The sequence below is a fragment of the Mustela putorius genome, unplaced genomic scaffold, assembly GCF_011764305.1.
Source record: "Mustela putorius furo isolate JIRA1106 unplaced genomic scaffold, ASM1176430v1.1 tig00000127_pilon_pilon_pilon, whole genome shotgun sequence".
Lineage (NCBI taxonomy): Eukaryota > Metazoa > Chordata > Mammalia > Carnivora > Mustelidae > Mustela > Mustela putorius.
Window position 1 is genome coordinate 16,605,171 of NW_025421288.1, and position 21,084 is coordinate 16,626,254.

The 21,084-nt window shown below is 62.5% G+C and overlaps 1 protein-coding gene across 1 annotated transcript; it reads right to left on the reverse strand.

Annotated features, from left to right (window-relative positions):
• Positions 1-3,337: 3,337 nt before the first annotated feature.
• On the reverse strand, positions 3,338-21,078 carry EPS8L2 (EPS8 like 2). The gene is given in 22 exon segments (XM_045066978.1): positions 3,338-4,348; positions 4,499-4,631; positions 4,808-4,988; positions 5,160-5,232; positions 5,439-5,552; positions 6,264-6,369; positions 7,853-7,971; positions 8,098-8,230; positions 8,359-8,507; positions 8,710-8,784; positions 8,907-8,995; positions 9,195-9,321; positions 9,500-9,570; positions 9,660-9,802; positions 9,895-9,974; positions 10,039-10,188; positions 10,624-10,785; positions 17,375-17,439; positions 18,196-18,225; positions 18,228-18,250; positions 18,335-18,453; positions 20,924-21,078. Coding segments are annotated over 21 exon segments (2,151 nt in total). The 5' UTR covers positions 18,379-18,453; positions 20,924-21,078; the 3' UTR covers positions 3,338-4,264.
• Between the last annotated feature and the right edge of the window lie 6 nt (positions 21,079-21,084).

A 21,084-nucleotide genomic window follows, 5' to 3' on the forward strand; every position in this document is an offset into this window, starting at 1 on the left:
CGGGCCTGCTGCCGGCGTGTGCCGCGGAGGGGGGGGGTCCGCGGCTGGCGACCCGGGCTCCCGTCCCTGTGGGCCGCCCGCGAGCTACATCCTCAGTGATGATGAAGCCAAACTCAGCAGCTCAGTGTGAGGTTTTGAACAGAAACTTCCTCCTCAGCTTTATCTCAAAGACGTTTTCCGCATTTTCTTCCAGGAACCTGGTAATTGTCCTGCTTCTGGGATTCTCTCGGGCTTGTGGGGGAGGTTCCCAGTCTCCTCTCTCTGCTTCTCGGGACACAGAGCCGCCTTCTCAGTGCCGCTCCGCCCGCGAGTCCTCTCTCTGCCGGGGTCATCCCTGCCGAGCACCACCTGGTTCAGGTAACAGGTGCCCCTCTAGGCCGCGTTCCGTCTCTGGCCACTTGGTCCGGGTGTGAAGGACACCTAACCCCTGTGCTAGCCTTTGCCTGCACTAACCTCTGGGGAAATCAAATATTTTGAAAAAGTAAAACAGAAAGGACAAAGAAATGACTCTTTTCCTTTTGTAAAAGATTTTATTTATTGTAGAGAGAGCAAGAGAGAGAGGAAACACAGCAGGGGGAGTAGGAGAGGGAGGAAGCAGGCTCCCCACGGAGCAGGGAGCCCGATGCACGGCTCGATCCCAGCACCCTGAGACCATGACCCAAGTCAAAGGCAGATGCTTAACTGAGTAAGCCACCGAGATGCCCCCAAACCCTCTTCTTAAGGAAGCCCCTCCTGGGGGCGTTCATGGAAAGTGTCCCGCTTCCGTGGGGAGCCTGCCCCTTCCTCTCCCTCTGCCCCTTCCCACCGCTCTCTCTCTCTCTCTCCGTCTCAAGTAAGTAAGTAAGTAAATAAATAAATAAAAATCTTTAAAAAATAAAAAAGAAGCCCCTCTTGGCTCCAGGCCAGTCCCGAGTGGGCGAGGAGGCGAATGAAACCAGCGGGTCGGGGGAGGGCCACAAAGACATGCCTGTCCCTGTAACAGAGACAGGCTTTGTTGGTGGGATGTTTGCCGGCGGCAGAGCCGGGCACAGGGCGGGCGCTGGGTGGGCAGCTCAGCCCCTCCTGCCCAGCGGGACACTCCACGGTCAGACCCTCCGCAGTCCCTGCCACCACCGGGGCTGGCACCACCGGACCCTCCCTCTTTCCTGCTTGCCTAGTCTGGGGTGAGGACAGACCAGGTCAGTCTAGGACACAAATCAGGCCCGGCTGCCTTTGAGGCCAGCTCCTCGCCTGCTCCAGGGCTCTGGGCAGGTGACCTGGCCCCTCTGGACCTTGCTTGCTCGTTCTTTCCTTTTTTTCAAAGATTTTATTTACTTATTTATTCGACAGCGAGAGAGAAAGTGAGAGCGGAAACACGAAACGCGAGCAGGGCTGGGAGAAGGGAGCAGACTCCCCGCCGAGCAGGGAGCCTGATGCAGGGCTCCATCCTAGGACCCTGGGATCAGGACCCAAGCAGAAGGCAGACACTTAATGACTGAGCCCCCGGCGGCGCCCCTGGGCCTTGTTCTTTCTTTTCTTTTCTTTTTTCCTGTGCTTTGTTCTTCATCCAAGCCTACTTTTATGGACCTGAAATCACCAGGATGTCAGACAGGGTGGAGTTCAGTCGTCCCCTAATCTGGTGGCCTTGGACAGGAATGCTGTCATGTACTCACACCTACGCTGAAGGCTATGTGGCCTTGGGCTCACCACACTCAGTCCGTCGGAGGAAGTGGTGGGGAAGCCTCTTCCAGGGGCCCAGAGGCCCAGCAGACAGGTGGGGCCTGACCATCCTGGAACCAGTAGTAGCTCCTGGGTAACAGGAGCTGGCCTAGGGCTGCAGGGGTTAGGGAATGAGGGGCCTGGGGTACTAGGGAGCCAGGGGGCTGGGTCTTGGAGATCAGCTCCTCCTCACGCTGTCCAGGGAGCACAGTGGGGCCAGAGGGGGATGGAGCAGTGGCCCGTGGATGAGATGGAGGAGGTGGGAAGAGACAGCAAGGAAAGAAGCGTAGGATCTGGGGCTCCCAGGGGCTAAGTGACCCCACTGGAAGGGAGTGTCGCCAAAGCCCAGCCAGCACCACCTTCCTGCTGGAGGCAGAGCCCTGCCGGGTGGGGTCAGGATGGGGAGCTGTCCCTCTGAGCTCCAGTTCTAGTGGGCACCACAGGGCCAGCAGAGGCCCCCTTCAGAGCAGGCGGAGCTGGGGGTGCCCATGCCTGCTCCACAGGGTCTGGTCTGGTGGGAGGGTGGTCTGGTCAGGAGGCCCATCCTTCCGGGTGGTTCTAGGCGAGAGGGACCCGGGTTTCTGGAGGGACAGCCAACACACAACCCCTCCCATTCCCTTTTTGGTTCTATTTCCCTGTCTGCGGGGTCCTGCCTGGGTCTGGGAGGATCAACCTTCCTCTTTTGGCCTAGAGCTTAGGGAGGACCTTCCTCTTCCGAGGAGAGGAGGCCATGGCGGTCAAGGCCCGGAGGCAGCCCAGCTTCGGGTGGCCGCGTCCTGGGGGACAGACCCTGTCCCTGCGGTCTGTCCCAGCTGAGCGTCGGGGCTTCTGAGGGCCGAGCCTGGCTTGGTGGCCAACCAGCCGACAGCTGAGAGACAGCCCTCTCCATCCCCCAGCCCCACAAGGAACGACCTCTGCATGGAGCTCCCTGCGGTTGAGGCCCCAGGAATGAGCCCTCCAGACACCCTCACCCAGGGTTGGCCCACCCACTGCTTCTGGAAACGCAGATCAAGAGATCAAGTTGTCCCCATCTGGCCGGGTACTAGGTGCCCCCAGGACGCACACTCTGCAGCACGCAGGGCCGCCGGCAGAGGGCGCCAGAAGCCTCCTCCAAGGGCCAGGCAGGTGAGGTCAGGTGTCCTGGAGGTGCAGAGGGCCGCTGACCAGGGGCTCCTCTACTCCCTGTCGGATACCTCCGAGCTCACCACCACCTCGTCCGGTGCCCGTCAGCACCCTTCTCTGCGGCACCTCCCTCTGCGTGGGGCTGAGCTTCCGCCTTGCCTCTCAGACTCACACCCCTGGCTGGCCCTCCCTGAGGTCCCGAAGACCTGGCTCCCCAGCCCTTCCGCCCACCTGGGTTCCTTGGGCTTTCTGGACACTCGGGCTGGGAGAGCCACAGCGTGCAGAGTGGGCATGGGCCCCTCAACCCTGCACCTCTTAGGGATATCCTCAGGGTCCGCTTGGATACACGTGGTGGTGAGGGGCTCCTGGGTACCCCTACTGGAGGCAGGGGTACATGGCCTCATTTGGAAGGCCCGTGACCCGGCCTCTGCCCAGCGGTTCTTACAGAGGCTGTGAGTGCGGGCAGGCTCCAGGTGCATGATGACCCCAGCCCATCTCCAGGACACAGACATGTGGCTGTCAGGGCGCCTCACTGGTTTAATGACATGGTTATTGACCCGTAGCCACCTCTCATCTCTAGGTGTAACTGGCAGAGTTCAGGGCTCCAAGACTCAACCACCACCCACACAGCACACAGGGCAAGCCTGGCCTTAAACTTGGATGGACAAAGTTCCCTCCTTGAGCTCTGCCTTGGGTGTGTGTGGGGCTGTCTAAGGTCGTACTTGAGTGAGTACGTGTCCAGGCCATCTGGACACCCCTTCTCGCCCCCGCCCCCTATCCTGGCCAGGGTGGAGGGAGTGTAGCACGCACCCACCCCAGGGGAGCTCGGACCACCTCCCAGGACACCCTTGAGAAGCAGCGTGCTGGGTGGGCGCTATGGGCGATATCTGGGGGCGAGGCCCAGCTCAGAGCCGGTGGTCAGGTCGGCTGCCCTTCGGGCCCACAGCCCACCTGGAGGTGTGGAGGTTCAGGTGCATGGAAAACTAGCAGCCGTGGAGGTGAGGTTTGGGGCCAGGGTCACGAGTGCCAGGGGGAACGCCCATGTGGATGGGGGGCCAAAGTTCAGGTCCCTGCCTGCCTCCTGGGGCCTCTGCAGCCTCAGGGAGAGGCGTCACGGGAGGAAGGGGGCTGGGCGGGGCTGGAAAAGCCAGGGCTCTGGCTTCGGGGGCAGGGGCATGAGGGGCTGGCATCTCAGGTGGCTAGTTTGGTGGAGGCAGGCCTCGGGGCGGGCAGACAGGTGTAGGCTGAGGCCTTGTGGCGCCTGAGGACAGGCCTGTGCCATGAAGTGGTGAGCCGTGCCCAGCCGGCACCACCCACCACCCGTGTCCGTGGTCCAAGGTATACACACATACAAAAATAATACTCCATGCACGGCGGCGGGCCTCTCCGCGGGCGCGTCTCCGTCTCCCCCAGCCGCAGGCGTGCCGGGCCCCGCCGGCCAGGTCTAGCTGTCGTCCTCCAGCCGCCGCTGGGTCTTGGAGTGAAACTTGCTGATGAGCTCCTCCAGCTCCGACCCGCCCGGCTGCTTCTGGGGAGCGGGTGGGGCAGCCTCGACTCAGGCCCCGCCCCGGGCCGGCGGCCGGGGGCCTCCCCCTTTCCCCGCCACCCAGGAGCCCCGAAGGAGGAGGGGCGGGGAGGCGCAGGGCGGGGAGGCGCAGGGCGGGGCGGGCAGGCGCACCTCCAGGACGGCCTTCTGCACGGTGAGCTGGCTGTACACGCGGATGCCCTCCTCCCCGCACACCTTCTTCAGCTCGTCCTTGTTGAGTGAGAAGAGCTGCGGCCCCGTCAGGATGCCCAGGTTCTCCACGATCCTGGGCGCGGGGCGGGGCGGGCGTGAGCGCGGGGCGCCCGCCCTCCGCCCCGCGGCCCCGCCCCGCGGCCCCGCCCCGCGGCCCCGCCCCGCGGCCCCGCCCCGCGGCCCCGCCCCGCGGCCCCGCCCCGCGGCCCCGCCCCGCGGCCCCGCCCCGCGGCCCCGCCCCGCGCTCACCGCGCGCTAAAGGCCTTGGCCTCCAGCCAGGCGCGGACCTCGGCCGGCCCCGACTCGTAGGTGAGCGGCACGGCCGCCGGCTGGCTGCGCTCCACGCGGAAGTGCCGCTGCGGCTGCGCCTTGATGTGGCTGATCTTCTTGATGAGCTCGTCGTTGACCTCGTCCATGTGGTGGATCAGCTCTGCGGGCGGGGCCGGCGCTCAGGCCCGCCGCGAGCTGACCCGGGGCGGGGTGGGGCGGAGGCCCTTCCCTGCTCGGGGACCCTCTCCCCGCTGCCTCCCCCCGGGGGCGCTCAGGGCCCCGTACCCGCATCGCTCTGGTGGCCCTCATCCCCCGGCAGGGCGTCTCTCACCGTCTTTGTTCCCTGCGAAGCTTGGGGGCAGCTTGTGTGTGGGGCTGGCAGGACCCCAATATTTCAGACTGGCCTGCGGGGGTGGGGACGCCATCAGCTTCAGCTCAGCATTCCTCCCCGCAGGGTTGTCTCCAGGAGAAGCTGAGGCACCCCTTCTCGCCCCTACCCCCATCCTGGGCCTGCGGCCCCACCCGCCCCGAGGGAGGATCCTGGGGTGGGTCTGCCCCGCCTCTCCCCTTCCGCAGTGGGGGCAGCAGAGGCCCGGCTCCGGGCACTCACCTGCTGGGGGGGTGCCTCCTCTAGCCGAGTCTCATCCAGGATGTTGCTGGGCACGTAGCCCGCCTGGCCGCTGCGATTCCGAACCTTCCACCACTGGTGGCCATCCTCCAGCACCTGCAGGCACCCCCCCCAAGCATCGCCAACTCACAGGCCTCCACCCTGCTGTGGTCCCCAGCGCAGGGTGTGTGAGACCCTCTTTGCAGGCAGGCCAGAGAGAGTTCTAGGTGTTTGCTCTGAACCCCCCCAATCCTGTGGGGGAGTCCTGAGTCCCCCTGGAGGCCTTGCCCTGCCTCCATCCCACCCACAGAGGCTATGGTCCCTCCCTTATCTCCACCCACCCCGCCCCAGCAGCATCCTGAGTGAGGGTGCCTCTGGCCTTTGCATATAGATCACCCCCCCACACAGCAGCCTGCTCCACTTTCTGTCCCCCAGTGGGTGGCCTGGATTCAGGGCTGGCACCAAACAGACCGTGTCTCAAGGGGGCTCCAGGGGTGGGTGTGAATGACGAGCCCTGGCTGAGACCTAGAGGGTCCCCCACTTGGCACAGAGAACACCCATCCTTCAGCGTGAGCCCAGCTTAGCCCAGCACGGGGGGCCCCTGAGCCCCCCTCTGAGATGCCCGAGACAAGGAGGCCCCTTAGCCAGGCTGTGCTGGGGGTGGGCAGGCTGTGGACCCAGACTGGAGCCCAGGAGAAGGGGTCCTGGGGAAAGGGATTGGACAGGTGTGCCGTATGCCAGCATGGGGTCGCCTGGCTCCTGCCTGCCCCGGCCACCACTTAACCTGCCTTTCCTGGAGGGGTCCCTCCTGCCCAGGACCCGGCTCACCTCCAGGACCTCATCCTTGAGCACCGACAGCTCGTTGGCGTTGCGGGCTGTGAAGTCATAGAGGATCCTGACGTACTTGGCCATGGCTGGCCCCGGTTCGTAACCCCTGTGTGGAACAGAAGGGCTGGGGTCTCCTCCTGGGTCTGGGGCTGGGCTGGGGGAGCAGCTTCCCAAGTGCGTGCTGCCTCCTGCTCAGCTCTCTGAGGTCACAGCAGAGAGAGGCTGAGGCTCCTCAGCCGGGAATGGAAACTGTGACAGCCCCAGAGCGTCTAGGGCCCCTGCATGGAGGTGGGGGCTGCGCGGGGGGGGGGGGAGGGGGCCTGTGGGCATGGCAAGGCCTGTTTAAGATCAGGGGCCGCCAGGTCTGGTCCCTCAGGGGACCCAGAGCCAGAAAGGCACCCAGGAAATGACAGGGTCACTGCCATCCCTGGAAGCAGCTGACCAGTGGGGGAGGGCCAGCTGTTTCCAGAGCCACAGCCTGGTGCACAGGCACCCACAGCGGACTGCCCACGGGCTGTAGGGGCGTGGCGTTGGCATCCTGGCCTCAGCACACAGCAGGCCTGTGGCTGCCACCCAGGCTGGGCTGTCCCCTCCTGGCCAGTCTGGCCCCCAGTCATCGAGGCAGCTCCCTCACATGGTGGGCCTTGGGACACCATACAGGGGAGGGAGCTGAGGCCGAGGTGGCCCCAGAGCCAGGACTGGCCAGGGGTTGGAGGCCAAAGGATGAAAATATTTCTTCAAGTGTGGTCCTAGGCCAGGAGTCATGGACATCAGGCTGGCTGTGGGGGGCATCGAGAGGGTCAGACACAGACTTCAGCCCCCTCCCCTACTGAAACTGAATCCTGGGACCTGGCAGGGAAACGAGCTTTCTTCTGGGACAGCTCTTGGGCCAGGAATGAGAACAGAAAGGAGGCGCAGAGGGGAGCAAGGCTGGGCAGTCCCCGAGACCCGAGACCCGGGGTCTGTGGAAGCGCGTGCGCGGGTGGGGCGAGTGGCTGTCCTTGGCTCGAACCTTCAGTCTCCTTTTCTGGCTCTGAAGCTGGGCCTGAATCAGCCCCAATGGGGCGACAGGGTTGGTGACCCCACTTAAGTTTAGTGACTTGGTAAACTTCTTCTTCATTTTTTTTTTTTTAAGATTTTATTTGTTTATTTGACAGAGAGAGACACAGTGGGAGAGGGAGCACAAGCAGGGGGAGTGGGAGAGGGGGAAGCAGGCTTCCCTCTGAGCAGGGAGCCCGATGTGGGGCTCGATCCCATGACCCTGGGATCATGACCTGAGCCAAAGGCATCCGCTTAACAACGGAGCCCCCCAGGTGTCCCTGACTTGGTAAACTTCTAACCGTGATTCTAAGACATACATGAGGACACCCAAAGAGAGAGCGCGTGTGAGTTTACAGGTGGTTTTGAGATTCTTCTCTTCAATTTTATGTTGTAAAGTTAGAATGAAAACCTGGTTCTAGTTTGGAAAAATGCCGTTTTGAACCCCATGAACAAGGCATGTGCCGCCACCTGGTGGCAGCACACTCCTCTCAGCGCCTCCCTGTTTCTAGGGGGGAGTGTCACACTCCCTCATTTTCAGAGGGACTTACCTGTGAGCATGTGGGGCGCTCACTGGGGGAAGAGGGTCTCCCGGGGCCGGAGCTGTGGGCTCAGATACAAGGCTGTGTTTGGGGGAGTTTCGGAAGGATGATCGGTTCACGGGAGTCGGCTGTGGGGAAAACGGACCACCTGGGCTTGGTGTGGGGTGAGGGCAGTGGACAGCAGTGGGCTGAGGCGGTGAGCAGTGGTGGAGGAGGGGAAGGCCCGTCTGGGGTGGGGCCGTGAGTGCTCTGACCTCATCGTCGGGGGCAGACGCCAGCCCCTCCACTTCCCAGGGAGCCTCCTGGAACACGTCCAGGGGTGGCTCCCAGCCGCTGTGGAACTTAGGCACGTAGATGGGCACCTGCGGCTCCCGTGGCCACTCTGATCTGGAGGTGGGAGGTCCTGGGGTGAGCCAGGCCCACCCATGGGAACGGGCCCCACCTCAGCTGGTTCCCACCCCTCACCCAGCCCAGGGGCCCTTCCCACGCCCCCTTGCCCGCTGCTGCCACCGCACCGGGGACGCGTCCATGTCTCCCCCAGCGACTCCCATAGTGTCATCTCCTTGGGGACTAGGTGGCCTTGCAGGAAGCCCACGGCCTCGCGGGAAAGCATAGGGCTGGAGACGGAGCGTGCGATGTCTGGGCCCCCACAGGTGCCGACGATCTAAGGCACAGCGGGATTCAGAGGAGCCCCTGAGCCCCGGACCCCCGTCCCAGCTGGCTCGCTGGCAGCACCACCGGCCAGCCATGCCCACAGCCTGGGCACGTGGCCCCAGTTGCCTGCCCAAGGTAGGCATTTGGTTCCCCCCCCCCCCCGTTTAGCCAGGGGCAAACCACCCCGGGGTCCCGCTCCCAGCCCCAGGCACCAGGTCCAGAGGTCCGAAGAGGAAGTGCACGAGCTCGGCCGCGCTGGGGCTCTGGATGTGCTTCTGCAGCTTGGCCTGGGGGTGAGCAGACAGGCGGGCGATGGGGCTGCCCACAAGGCGGGCAAAGACCCGCACTCCCCGCACTGTCAGCACAGAGGGACGGGTAGGGACGGGGTGGGAGGGGGCCTGGCACTCACCAGCAGGTTGACAGCCAGCTTGATTTTCTGAAAACAGTCGATGAACTGGGCCTCCGTGGGGGGTCGTGCACGCAGCGTCAGGACACCCTCTGGAACGGGGCCCTGGCTCAGCTTGGCCGCCGTTCCCCGCGCCTGGGTGGGCGGCCTGGCCTCCAGCCGCCCGCCTGCCCGGCCCCATCTTCTGCAGCAGTGGCCCCTGCCGCCTTCGCGCCCTGTTGTCTCCTCCCTCCCCGTCTCCGTCTCCCCACACCCCCACAGTCGCTTCGGGGACCCCCTCCCCTTCCGCACCTGCTGGCCCCTTCTTCCCTTTCTTCTTCCCCTTCTTCCGCTGGTTCAGCTGTTTGAAAGCCTCTGCCGCCTTCTGCAGCCGAGCCACGAACCACTCAATGTCGTCCAGGGCACAGTTGAGGATTTGCTGGGGTCAGAGTGGAGGCGGGGGTCAGACTTCGGGGGCAGGGACTGCCCCACACACTGTCTCTTGGTCCCCGGCCTGGGGGAGGAGGTGGGTGCTACCCCGGGGGCTGGCTGGAGGGGCCCCCACCCGATGGGGACCCCGGGCAGGTGAGGGGCGCCCCACCCGCCCCAAGACGCACCGTTTCCTTCTCTATCTTCTGAGCCAGCACCGCGCGGGGCTCCTCATCCTGCGACTCCCGGCGGCGCAAGCCTGGACGGGGGAGGCAGACATCAGCTGTTCCTGCCGAGGGCCGCCCCCAGGGACCCGCAGGCAGCCCCAGTGCGGCTCCCTCCGCAGACCTGGCTCGGGGAGGGGCATCGGCGGGCCCACTCGGTTCTTGGCGGCCGGGGAGTCACCGCCGTAGCGCTGGAAGGGGATGGGGGCTGGGCCCCTGGGGGCGGGCAGGACCGACTGCCGCTGCCGGATCTTCTCCTGGTGTCCCCTGCAAGGGGCCGAAGGGCGCTCAGCCTGGCCCGCCGCCCCCCCGCGCCGCCCTCGCGCCGCCCTCGCGCCGCCCCCGCGCCCCCCGCCTACTTCAGGGTCTGCGGCCGCAGCTTCTTCCCGAGACGGCAGTCGGCCAGCGCGCTCTCGATGTCCTCGTGCACCAGCTCCGCCTGGGGGCACCGGGGGTCAGGCAGGCGCAGGCGCCTGGGCCCTCCCGCCGCCGCCCCTCCTCACCTCCACCTGGTCGCAGTGGAAGAAGTGGATGTCGGGTTTGCTCTGCTCCGAGTCCTGGCACACGAGCAGCAGCACCGAGGGGCACCGCGGCTGGTTGGGCACCGTCTGGCTGTGCCGCACGGTGGGCAGCGGGAAGTTCTCCAGCTCCTCCTGTGGGACAGGGGGCTCGGAGGCAGCTTGGCGGGGTCGCCCGGGCGCGACTCTGGATGTGACCCCCACACACGGCCCGACAGACGCAGGCTCACAGCCACCCGCGCCAGGTGGACTTGGGCCACGGACACAGCGCCCTGGGAGCCCGGCCTGCGGGGTGTGTGCCGTGGACACGGTCACGGACATAACCGATGGGGGACGGGGCACAGACGCCGACCGGGACTCTACCAGGCCCTGGCGCTGCCTTGGGACGGCTGTGAGACAGGCTGGAGCCAGAGGTGGGCAGGGCGCTACGCGGGCCAGGGTCGCCTGGATGCTCGCCGGCCTGCAGCCCTCCCTGCCCCACCGAACCTTCGCCCTCCTCATCCTGCCCGCCCCACGGGGAGGCCCCCGCAGCCTGGGTCCCGGCCTTCGGCTGCCCCGAGGCTGCCACACCTGGGTCTCCACGTCAAGCAGCCGCAGACACTGGTCATTGACCTGCAGCAGCATCTCCTGCGCCCACACCTTCTCCTTGGAGCTCAGCTGCACCAGCTTCCGGATGGCGTCGTCCACAGACACGATCGCCTCACTCTTGTCCATGATGAACGTGGCCAGGTGCTGGGGGTGGCCAGGGGGTCACGCTGGTGAGGCCCCTCCGTGTGCCCAGACGAGGGTCAAGGGGCTGCACCCCGGGGGCCTGAGGTGCCAGGGCCAACCTTGGGAGCCTGAGGGTGGGGTGTGGGGGGAACATCCCCTACCCTGGGGGTCTGAAGACACATAGCCCTACCTTAGGGGAAGGTCTCTGCTCTGCCTTCCTGGCTGTCTGTGGGGGCCGAGGACATGCCCGACAAAACCTTTGGCAGCCGCACACAGACTCTCTGCCTCCCCACCTCATCTGCTGTGGCTGGGCTCCGGGCACACCGGCCTCCCTGTGCCCCCAGCAGACCTGGCTCAGGCTCACCCCAGGCCCTTTGCATGGTCTACTCCCAGTTAGCCTCCCCTGCTCTTCCCCAGCCCTGTCTTCCTTCAAGGCTCCGCTCAGACCTGCTCCCCCTGCCTGGCTCCGGCGGCTGGCACTCTCAACCCCTGACCTGCCTTGTTTTGTTGATCACAGTCTGACACTAGCTGCTGGCTGCTGGACTCACTGCTATGGCCCTAGTGCCTGGGACGGGGCCAGGCACACAGCAGGCCTCAGTGAGTGTACTGGGATGAGGGAGCCTCTGAACGGCCACGTGGAGTGCTTTGTGGGGTGGCCCTGGGGACCCCTGAGCAGCCCAGTCCTCCCCTTCTGGGGACCCTCCTTCTTCCTCCGCGCCCAGGCCTGACTCAGGCTCCTCCTCCCTCTAGGGCTCCCCCACGTGTCTCCCGTCCTTGGCTGCAGTCAGTCACCAGCGCTGAGCCACCCGGAAACACTGTCTGCAACGCTGGGCAGTCGAGGCCCAGCCGCAAAAGCACCAGGAGAAAGTGCTGGACGATTTCTGGTGACCTCAGAACGGCCTTCCTCACGGCCTTCCTAAGCAAGGAAGAAAGTCCAGGCGCTCAGAACAAAAGACCAAAAAATCTGACCTAATGAAAAAGTAAACATTTCTGGGGCGCCTGGGGGGCTCAGTGGGTTAAGCTTCTGCCTTCGGCTCAGGTCATGGTCTTAGGGTCCTGGGATCGAGCCCCGCATCGGGCTCTCTGCTCAGCTGGGAGCCTGCTTCACCCCCCTCTCTCTGCCTGCCTCTCTGCCCACTTGTGATCTCTGTCAAATAAATAAATAAATAAACCTTAAAAAAAAAAAAAAAAGCAGGGCGCCTGGGTGGCTCAGTGGTTAAGCCGCTGCCTTCGGCTCAGGTCATGATCTCAGGGTCCTGGGATCGAGTCCCGCATCGGGCTCTCTGCTCAGCGGGGAGCCTGCTTCCTCCTCTCTCTCTCTCTGCCTGCCTCTCTGCCTACTTGTGATTTCTCTCTGTCGAATAAATAAATAAAATCTTAAAAAAAAAAAAAAAAAAAAAAAAAAAAAAAAAAAAAAAAAAAAAAAAAAAAAAAAGCAAACATTTCTGCCTGGAGAAAACACTGTCTACAAAGTAAAAAGAAAAATAAAAGTGGAACAAACCACTGTAATAGACCCGGCGAAGGCTGATCTTATGTAAAAAGACCAACGTTTAGTCCAACGGCAACTCTTCCTTTGTTAAAAGCTCTATTTTGTTAAGTATAGTTAGTAAGAATACCAGAGATAAATGATTAAATGAATGAAAAAAATCTGTGAATAAGTAAAAGATTAACACTCCAATAGAAAAATCGGCAAAAGAGCTGACAAGAGAGTCTCTGGGAAAAGAAATATAACTCACTTTTTAATACAGAAAATTGTGTGTCGTCTCATTGAACAAAAGAATTGCCAAGTGCAGTCCGACGCCCCTGCTTCTGAGGGGTCAAGTGCCGGCTTTCTGCCCGTTTCACGGACCAGTCCAACGCGTCCTGGCGGGCCCCATGCGCAGGTTAGCTGTGGGGGAGCGGGAGGCCCCGCTCTGCACGCCCCAGGCGCTCTCTCCTCACAATTCAGGGACCCCTACCCCCTTTGAGACCCAGTGTGGTCCTGGGGGGTGGTCCCCGCCGACCTGTGCGTCAGCAGGTCAGAGGGAGCGGGGGCCCTACTGTGGCTGAGGCGGGCGAGTCCCGGAGCACACACTGTTGGCAAAACCTGACGCCACTGAACCAAGCAAAACTATCTCCCTGGCTCCGAGACAAGTCACTGTGCCCTCCACGTGACGGAAACCCGGCAAAGTGTGTTCTGCCCATAATGGGATTATAGAGGAACCAGTAACAGAAATGACTAGAAAACCCTCAAATAATTGGAAATTGAGCAGTGCACTCCTACATCAACATCCAACGGTGAAGGACGTCAGGAGGGAAATCGGGCAAGACTTTGAGACAAATGAAAACAAAGAGAGCCCGGAGCGACCTCAGGACACCGCAGGCCCCACAAGCAGGGGCAGGGGAGAACGTCGCTGAGTGTGTCGCTGTGCGTGCTCAGGTGAGCAAAGACGGGCAGAGAAGGAGTCGTGGGGAACCAGAAAATGTTCGCGACCGAATGGCAGTCAAGGTGCGAGCGTGGGGTCCCTGGTGGCTCAGTAGGTGACGCATCTGCCTTCGGATGAAGTCAGGATTCCCAGGGTGCCAGGGTCGAGGCCCGCCGGGGAGCCCGCTTCTCCCTCTCCCTCTGCCCCTCAGCCTGCTCTTGCTCTCTCTCCGTCGCTCAAATAAGTAAAATTAAATCTTAAAACAATAAAAGCTAAAGGCATGCGTACCAACGGTGCAGGATATGGAGAAAGGAGTTGGTAGGAAGGAACGTACAGCCGTGAATAAAGAAGTTAGAAAAGAAGGAATATTTCATATCCGTGACCTGCACGTCTTCTGTAGGCGTGAAAAAGGCGAGCCCATGAGACCCAAGTAAGCGGGAAGAAGGGTGTCCGGAGGAGAGAAAAGTCATGACCGGACAAGCGGTACAGAAAAATCAACGAAGTCTGAAGTTCGCTCTAGAAAGATGATGAAAATCCGGAAAGATGAATGAAACGGATCAACCCCGCCAGGACTGCTGAGAGGGAGAGAGAGAACACCAGCGGCCAACAACTAGGAGAAGAGGAGGTCGATCACTACAGATCCTCCATGCGTCCAAGTGAATTCATAGCCAAAAATCTCCCATGAAACCCCTATATTCAGAGGGCTTCCCAGGTGAATCCTAAGAAAAACTTAAGGAAGAAGTAAAAACAGTCTTTCACAAATTCTTTCTGAAAGCCAAGGAGTAGGGACGCTTTCCCCACTCATTCGATAAGGCACCACCATTCTGACACCAAGATCCGTCCCGGCTTTACGGGAAAATTATAGAGCAAACCCTCTAATGAACATCAACGCAGACACAATATCCACAAGTGAGTCCCTCCACACACAGAAAGGGTCCTGCACACGGACGAACAAGGTCCATCGCAGAAACGCGAGGGCGGCTCGACATTGAGAAAAATCAGCGTGACGGCCTGAGGAGTCGCAAATACATCTCTGTAAATTTGGAGAAAGCACTGGACAAAATTTAACACCTCTCCTGATAAAAACTCTCGGCAAAGAACGGGAAGGAGCTTCCTCACTCAGAAACTACCTACAAAAATAGGCAGCCTGCACAGCGGGGAAATACTGGATATTTCTTCCTAGAATGGGACACAGGGACGTGCACTCCGTGTTCCTTTTACTCCGCATCGTACTGGCGGTCCTAGCCAGGACGGCGAAGTTCTAAACATACGGTAAGCAGTTCTGTGTTTCAGACAGCCTGTCTGTGGGTAGGAAAGTCAGGGGGTTCCCATCAGGTTGCTCACGCGAGCAGGTGAGTTCAGCCACATCTCAGGACACTCGGTCACTGTACGGAGATTTAATCGTTCCTCCATATGTGATGATCCGAAAGTGCCTTTCTATTTGTTAAGATTTTATTTTATTTATTTGACAGAGAGAGAGAGAGGGAGGCAGCGATCACAAGGAGGCAGAGAGGCAGGTGGGGCGGGGGGAAGCAGGCTCCTGCTGAGCAGAGAGCCAGACGCGGGGCTCGATCCCAGGACCCTGAGATCATGACCTGAGCCGACGGCAGAGGCTTTAGCCCACTGAGCCCCCCAGGTGCCCCCCAAAACGGCTTTTTAAAAGACTGTGCCATTTACCACAGCTTCTACACGTCAAATACCTGAGGAATGTGTAGAGACACTCCAGACCCTTCCAGTGGAAACGGTGAACATTCTGAGGGACGCCCGAGTGACCCTGGCTCACAGAAGGACTCAGGGTCAGCGCGGCGTCCTGTCACGCGACACCTGTTTGGTGGGACTCAACTGACTCAAGGCCAGTCACAGTTCTACCAGGCTTGGGGTGCCCCGCCCCTGACTGCCTCTCTGCCTAGCTGTGATCTCTGTCAAATAAACAAATAAAGTCTTAAAAAACAATTCCAGCAGGCTTTTCTGGGGGCTTGGAATGTGAATGCAGCCCACAGAGCTGGCGCCGGTCGGAAGGTCTTAGGAGAAGGCGTACGAAGCTGCAGGATGAGACTGCTTGGTCTCAAGTTCAGTAACAAAGCCCGAGTGAGGGAAAGGTCGGGAAACAAAGCATGGACAGACTCATCCATGTTCAGCTCCTTGGTTTTTGGCAAGGACACCGAAGCAATTGGATGTCTTCTTGGTGTAACAGCACGTTGCTATGGGGAAAAATTAGCCGCGAGTCTCATACACAAAAATCCAGTTCGAGTGGGTCACAGACTGAAATGGAAAAGCCTCAACTCCGGTGTCTCTAGAAGAAGACACAGGGAGGACTCTTCAGAGCCTTGGGTCGGGCAATGACCACGCACTTCCACCCTAAAAACAAACGCCAACAAAATGCCCTTAACCTTGGGGGAAGTGGATATGGCCGGACAGCTTCAGAATCACGCCCTTCTGCTCATGCGACACAGTCACGCACATCGACCGCGAGCCAGACCCGCAGAAGCTCTCTCTGGCCCACACACTTGACGATGTGTGCAAAGGGTCCCACCCGCCAGCAGGTGCAGTTGTACGCACACGTGTCCAGAAGCAGGGCCACCCGTCGGGTCCTCAGGGGCTAGCATGCCTGGGGGAGATGTTCCTTGCAGCCCAGAGCTTAGAGAAGCCTCATCCTACACATGCGTTTTCTTGAAAGAAGTCCACCCAGCAGAACAAAGGTGTTCTAATATGAATTCCACGACTGGAGCAGCGCGGGGAGAGAGGGGGATTCTCCAAAAGCAAAACTCGAGGGCCAAGGGACAGAGTGGTGTTGCTGGATGGCGCATGGGGAACACGGTGGCTGTCAAGGTCAGCGGCAGTGCGTTCCAGGGTGAAGGAGCTGCTGTGTCCCGGCCAGGTGGGTGACGGCCCCAACCTGAACGGCCGGCCACGCCCTCCCCTGTGGCACACTAACTTAGAAAACAGGAAAACTAACAAACCTGTGAGGCTTGGCAGCCCCCCATTGCCAGGGCCGGGTCTGATCTTGCTCCCACCTCCTTCCCTCGCTGTGTGCCTTGGTTTCCTCACCTGGGAGGGGCAGGCAAAGCCCATCCACTCCCCCAGCCCTGCCAGCTGCTGGACAAGCAGGAGAGGTAGCCCTGGGCTGGGGTCTCTCCACACGTCAGCTTGGAGCAAAGTCCAGAAGGGCAACGTTGCCCCAACCCCGAGAGGGGTGGCCGAGCTGCCTGGAAGGAAGGGGACGAAGCTGACCTGTCCCCACCCTGTGCTCTGCCCTTCGACCCTGAGCCAGCAGATGCCTGGCAGGAAGGGCTGCTCGCTCAACACAGCCCAATTCCGGAGCCTACGGACTCCCAGTGTCTCTGTGGCCCCACATCTAGATCAGGAACCTGACACTCAGAAAGCGGCGACTTGCCTGGCCTCTTGGGTTTAGGGGTTCTGTGGGGAGGGAAGTCCTCATCTTTCCTTCCTGACCAAGTCCGGGCCCCCCTTCCTGACCAAGGACTCCTCTTCCTGATCCAGGGCCCCCCTTCCTGGCTCAGGGTCCCCCTATTTCCTGGTCCAAGCCCCCCCGTTCCTGGTCTAAGGCTGCCCCTCCTCCCTCCTCAGCCCTTCTGAGCCCTGCTGTCCTACAGGCTGGGACAGTGGCCAACAACCAGGAAGGTCATTTAAAAACAAATTTCCTGAGTTCTAAGTGTGAATCAAAGCTCACCCAGGGTGAAAACCCTTCTGAGCTGGCCGCTGGTGCTCGCTTCGGCAGCACATATACTAAAATTGAGCTGGCCGCTGGTCTGGAGTGCGGCCGAGAGTGCGGACCCTCGCAGAGTCCATGTGACCTGGCTTTCCCTGCGGGGCCTCACTAAGCCTGTCTGTGTCCTGTCTTCTCCGTGCTCATCCAGTGTCTTGTCTGGGGCCAGTTTCCTTCCCACAGGGCTCTCCCACCTGAGTGCTGCCAGACAGCACCCGGGCCTTGTCCTCGCCTGGCCTGTGCTGGCCACTGGCAGCTTCATTCCCCTGAAACAGCTCCACGGCTCTCATGGCCCCCAGACTGTGACCTTCCCAGGATTGGAGGGCACCCCCTACTGTGGCTGATCCGAGGACAGGTGTGGGGCAGTCCCTGGCTCTGGCTGCCTGCTGTGGGAGTTGGAAGCTGGGCTGTCTTCTTGTGCCTCAGTTTCCCCATCTGCACAGGGACGCTGGGGGTGCTCCTTGGGGGCTGGCCTCACCTGGACGTGGTACTGGGAGGTCTCCTGCATGATGATGTTGGAGTTGGAGTACTTCTTCCTCTGTTCTGAGCAGGGAGTCACCAGTCACTCACAGCAGAGGGCAGGCCCCACAGCCCTGGCACTGGGACTGGGCGCCCTGGCTGGGCCACAGGGAGGCTGCGTGGAGGCGAGGGGTGCTGCCGCCAGAAAGGACTCGAGGGTGTGAAATGTGAGGGACCTTCTGGGCAGAGCGAAAACCTCCTCTGCCCCCAGAATGGCCCCCGGGAAAGGACCCCCAGCTCCCTCTGCCCCCAGGACCCCTTTGCTAGGGGTCGGTCCTGGGGGGCTGGAAGAGGCTGAGCATCTCCTCCCAAGGAGGCTCCTGGCCCACCTTCCGGGGCAAGTGTCCAGTCCCGGGCATCCCCTCCTCCAAGAGCCGGGAGCTAACATCTCCGGGCCCCTCCCCGGGGCTCCTCACTTTCCAGACAGGGCACACCAGTGAGCCTAGGGGGAGGGGCAGAGCGGGGCGAGGTGGGGCTGGCCAGGCTCCGCCCCTTCAGCCGCCTGGCGCTCGGTCCAGCGGAAGCCGCACCCCCCGGGCTATCGGGTTGCGGCGAAGAGCACTGCCCAATCAATATTGATGGTCCCTGAATTATTAGTAAAGGCCTCTCTCCTTACAGCGAGGGAGGGAAGGAGGAACCTGAGCAGCTGTTGCTTCTTGAGGGTCCAGGGACCTCCTTTGGACACTGAGGGCTGGCCCGCCTCCCTCTGGTGGGCGCCTGGCGCAGCCTGGGAGAGGGGAGTGGGCGAGACCCCACAGCCCATCCTCCAGCCTCACTCACCAAACAGGTCCTTGGCACTCATCTTGGCACACCGTCAGACCGGCCCAGGCTGCCACTGCAGGGGAGGGGCTGTTGAGGGCGAGGCCCACACCGCACCCCTCCCTGGGGACTGCTCAGTGGGTCGGGGGTGGGGACTCACTTGGCAGCACCCGGGCAGCAGCTCACGGACCCCAGCTGGCTCATGGCGTCGTTGGTGGTGGCTGGTGATGGAAAGGCAGCCTTGTGGCTGGAGTCCAGGACCTCGTGCCGGGCCCACACCTGAGTGGAGACCGCAGCCGAGCTGACACCTCCCTGGGGCCTGGTGGGTGGCTTCACAGCTCCCAAGGCTTGATCTCTGCCGCCCACCCAGATCCAGAGGCTGCGGCCCTGATGTCCTCCCCAGGTTCCCCAGGGTGCTTGGGCAGGGTGTCCTCAGGGCGCAGAGTTCTGCCTCCTGGCCACAGCGGGACCTCCGGGCCCAGGTGGCAGCTGGCAGACATGTGCCCCAGGGTGGACCAGTAGGGGAGTCCCGCTCTCAGGGCTATCTGGGGCCGGCCTGCAAGGACAGTGTCCTAGTGCTCTGAAAGGGGACCTGGGAGAGGAACCACTTCCAAGCAGGGGGAACCATGTTCAAAGGCCCTGAAGCAGGTGGGAGCCAATACCAGAGGAAAGCAGCACAGTATGAGACTGGACCCTGGATGGCGTTGGGGTGGGGGACGGGGAGGGAGGTTGGGGACCCAGAGCCCAGAACAAGGTCTAGAGGGAGCACACCCTCTGGGTGGTGAGCAGACCTGGCCCCTCTGGGCCAGGCTAACATGTCCTGTGGGGCCTGTGTCCTCTGGGGACCTCGGCCAAGGCTGTCCCTCTGTATGTAGGGTCAGCCAGAGTGGGTGGTCCCAGGCCAGGGGAATGGGTATCTAGGGTTCCTTCTGGTTTGACCAGGTCCTACTGACATAGAGGGTCTCCAGGAGGTGTGAGAGGCCTGGGGGCTTTAGACCACCCCCTCCCATGTGCCCCCGAGGGTCCTGGCTCTCTGAGGGTGAGCGGGAGTAGAGGCTTGGCCAGATTCCTCTGATCACCCGTCTGTGGAGAATGTCCGGAACGCTCATGACCTCAGCGAGAGAACTGAGTGTTTGCTTAATGGGATTCCTGACGGGCTCAGCCAAGGGCACTGGGCACGTGTGTCTGGGTACACACACACCTGGGCAGAAAAACTAGGCCCCCGGGCACACACAGCCCCCCTCCTTGGGGCGTCTAGGCCAGGCATGGCCGTGAACCCATGGCCTTCAACTCCCTGGAGCAGGGTGGGGGCCGGGCACAGCCAGCCACAGATGTGAGTCCAGGTGCTGGCGTCTGGGGTGGGGAAGAGCTGGGGGAGGGGCCGCCACAGGCCCAGTCCGGCCTGGCAACTGGGGCAGGGGAGCCATGTGGGCCCCTGGGATCGGGACCAGCCCAGGGCCCAGGCTTCACTTTGGTTTTCCTGCAGCCATCTTCCGGGTGCGGAGGGAAGGCCGAGCATGGTGCCTGGTTGGGCTGCGGTGGAGGCCCCAGTAGGGCAGGGAGGGTGGAGGGACCAGCTCCAAGTTCAAATTCCAGCTCACAGCCAAGTGACCTTGGGGAGGAGTCGGCTTAAGGCCCAGGGGGAGCCGGGTGGAGCCCTGGAATGGGGGAACCCCTCTGGTCCTGGCTCTGCCCCTCTGGGAGCCTCCTGCTGGGGAGGCCCCACCTGGCTGGTAAGGACTAAGCCTGGGTGGGGAAGGGGTGGGCTCCGGGTGCGCTGGGGAGGCAGGCACCGGGGACCCGACAGACTGGGCGGGGCCGCATGCTGAGGCGCTGAGGCCCCGTCCTGTCCTAGTCCTAGGCGGGCCCCAGGAGAGGCCCCCCGGGGCAGGGCCCTCCCCCCAGTCCTCCCCAAAGGGGCTGGGGGAGCCGTGCAGGGGTAGGGAAGGAGAGGCGCCCCCAGCTGGGCCCTGGCTCACTGCTGGGGCTGACTACCCCTGGAGCTGGGGCAGAGGTGGTCTTTGGGTGCACCTCAGAAACACCATACACCTGCCTACCCTCCTCCCCTGCCACCAGGGACACCTTCCCACAGAGGGGCGGCCCCAGGCCAGCCTGGCCCAGGGAGAAGGAACCTGGGGGAGCCTCAGGTCCGGCACACACAGGCTTCCTGCAGCCGAGCACACAGCCTCCTCCTCCCTGAAACTCCCACACCCCTTGACCCAGAACTTGACCCTAGCCTGATGCTTCTCTGGCCCTGGATTCCCTCCTGGCTCAGACAGCCAGGAAGTGCCTCCCTACCCGACCCACAGGGAGCCACTGACCGCAAAGGAGGCCTCAGCCTGTCCCGTGGAAGGGGGTTTGGGACCTTCCAGCCGCTTCCCACCCCCTTCGCTGGAGGAAGGGGTTCCGTCCGCCGAGCCCCGGGGCTGGGAGGGGGCCGGCTGACTCAGGGGCCACTGCTTTTAAAAAGTCCCTGTGCACCGGCACCGCCCCAGGATCAGGCCGGGCAGAGCAGGCCGCAGCGGGACCAGGCTTCTGGCCGCAGGTTCCGCGCAGCCCTATCGCACCTCCTGCACTCCGGCCCGGCCCACAGATTCCGGCCAGAGCCCCCATCGCACGGCCGGCTGGGGAAACTGAGGCCGAGTCAGACCGCCGTCTGTCCGCAGGGATTCTGGGTCGCTCCTCCGCCAAAGCTCCGGCGGGTGCCCGGCAGGGCGGGGTGGGCAGGTGGAGACCGTGGGGCGCTCACCTGCTCCTCGCGGCCCCGCGATCGCGCCGCCCGTGGGTCCCCTTGTCCGCGCGTCCGTCCGCCCGTCTGTCGGCTTCTCGCCTGGGCGCCCGGGCTCGGCAGCGGGAGGGACGCGCGGCTGGGCCGGGCCAGGGCGGGGCCGCGGGGAGGAACCTGAGAGG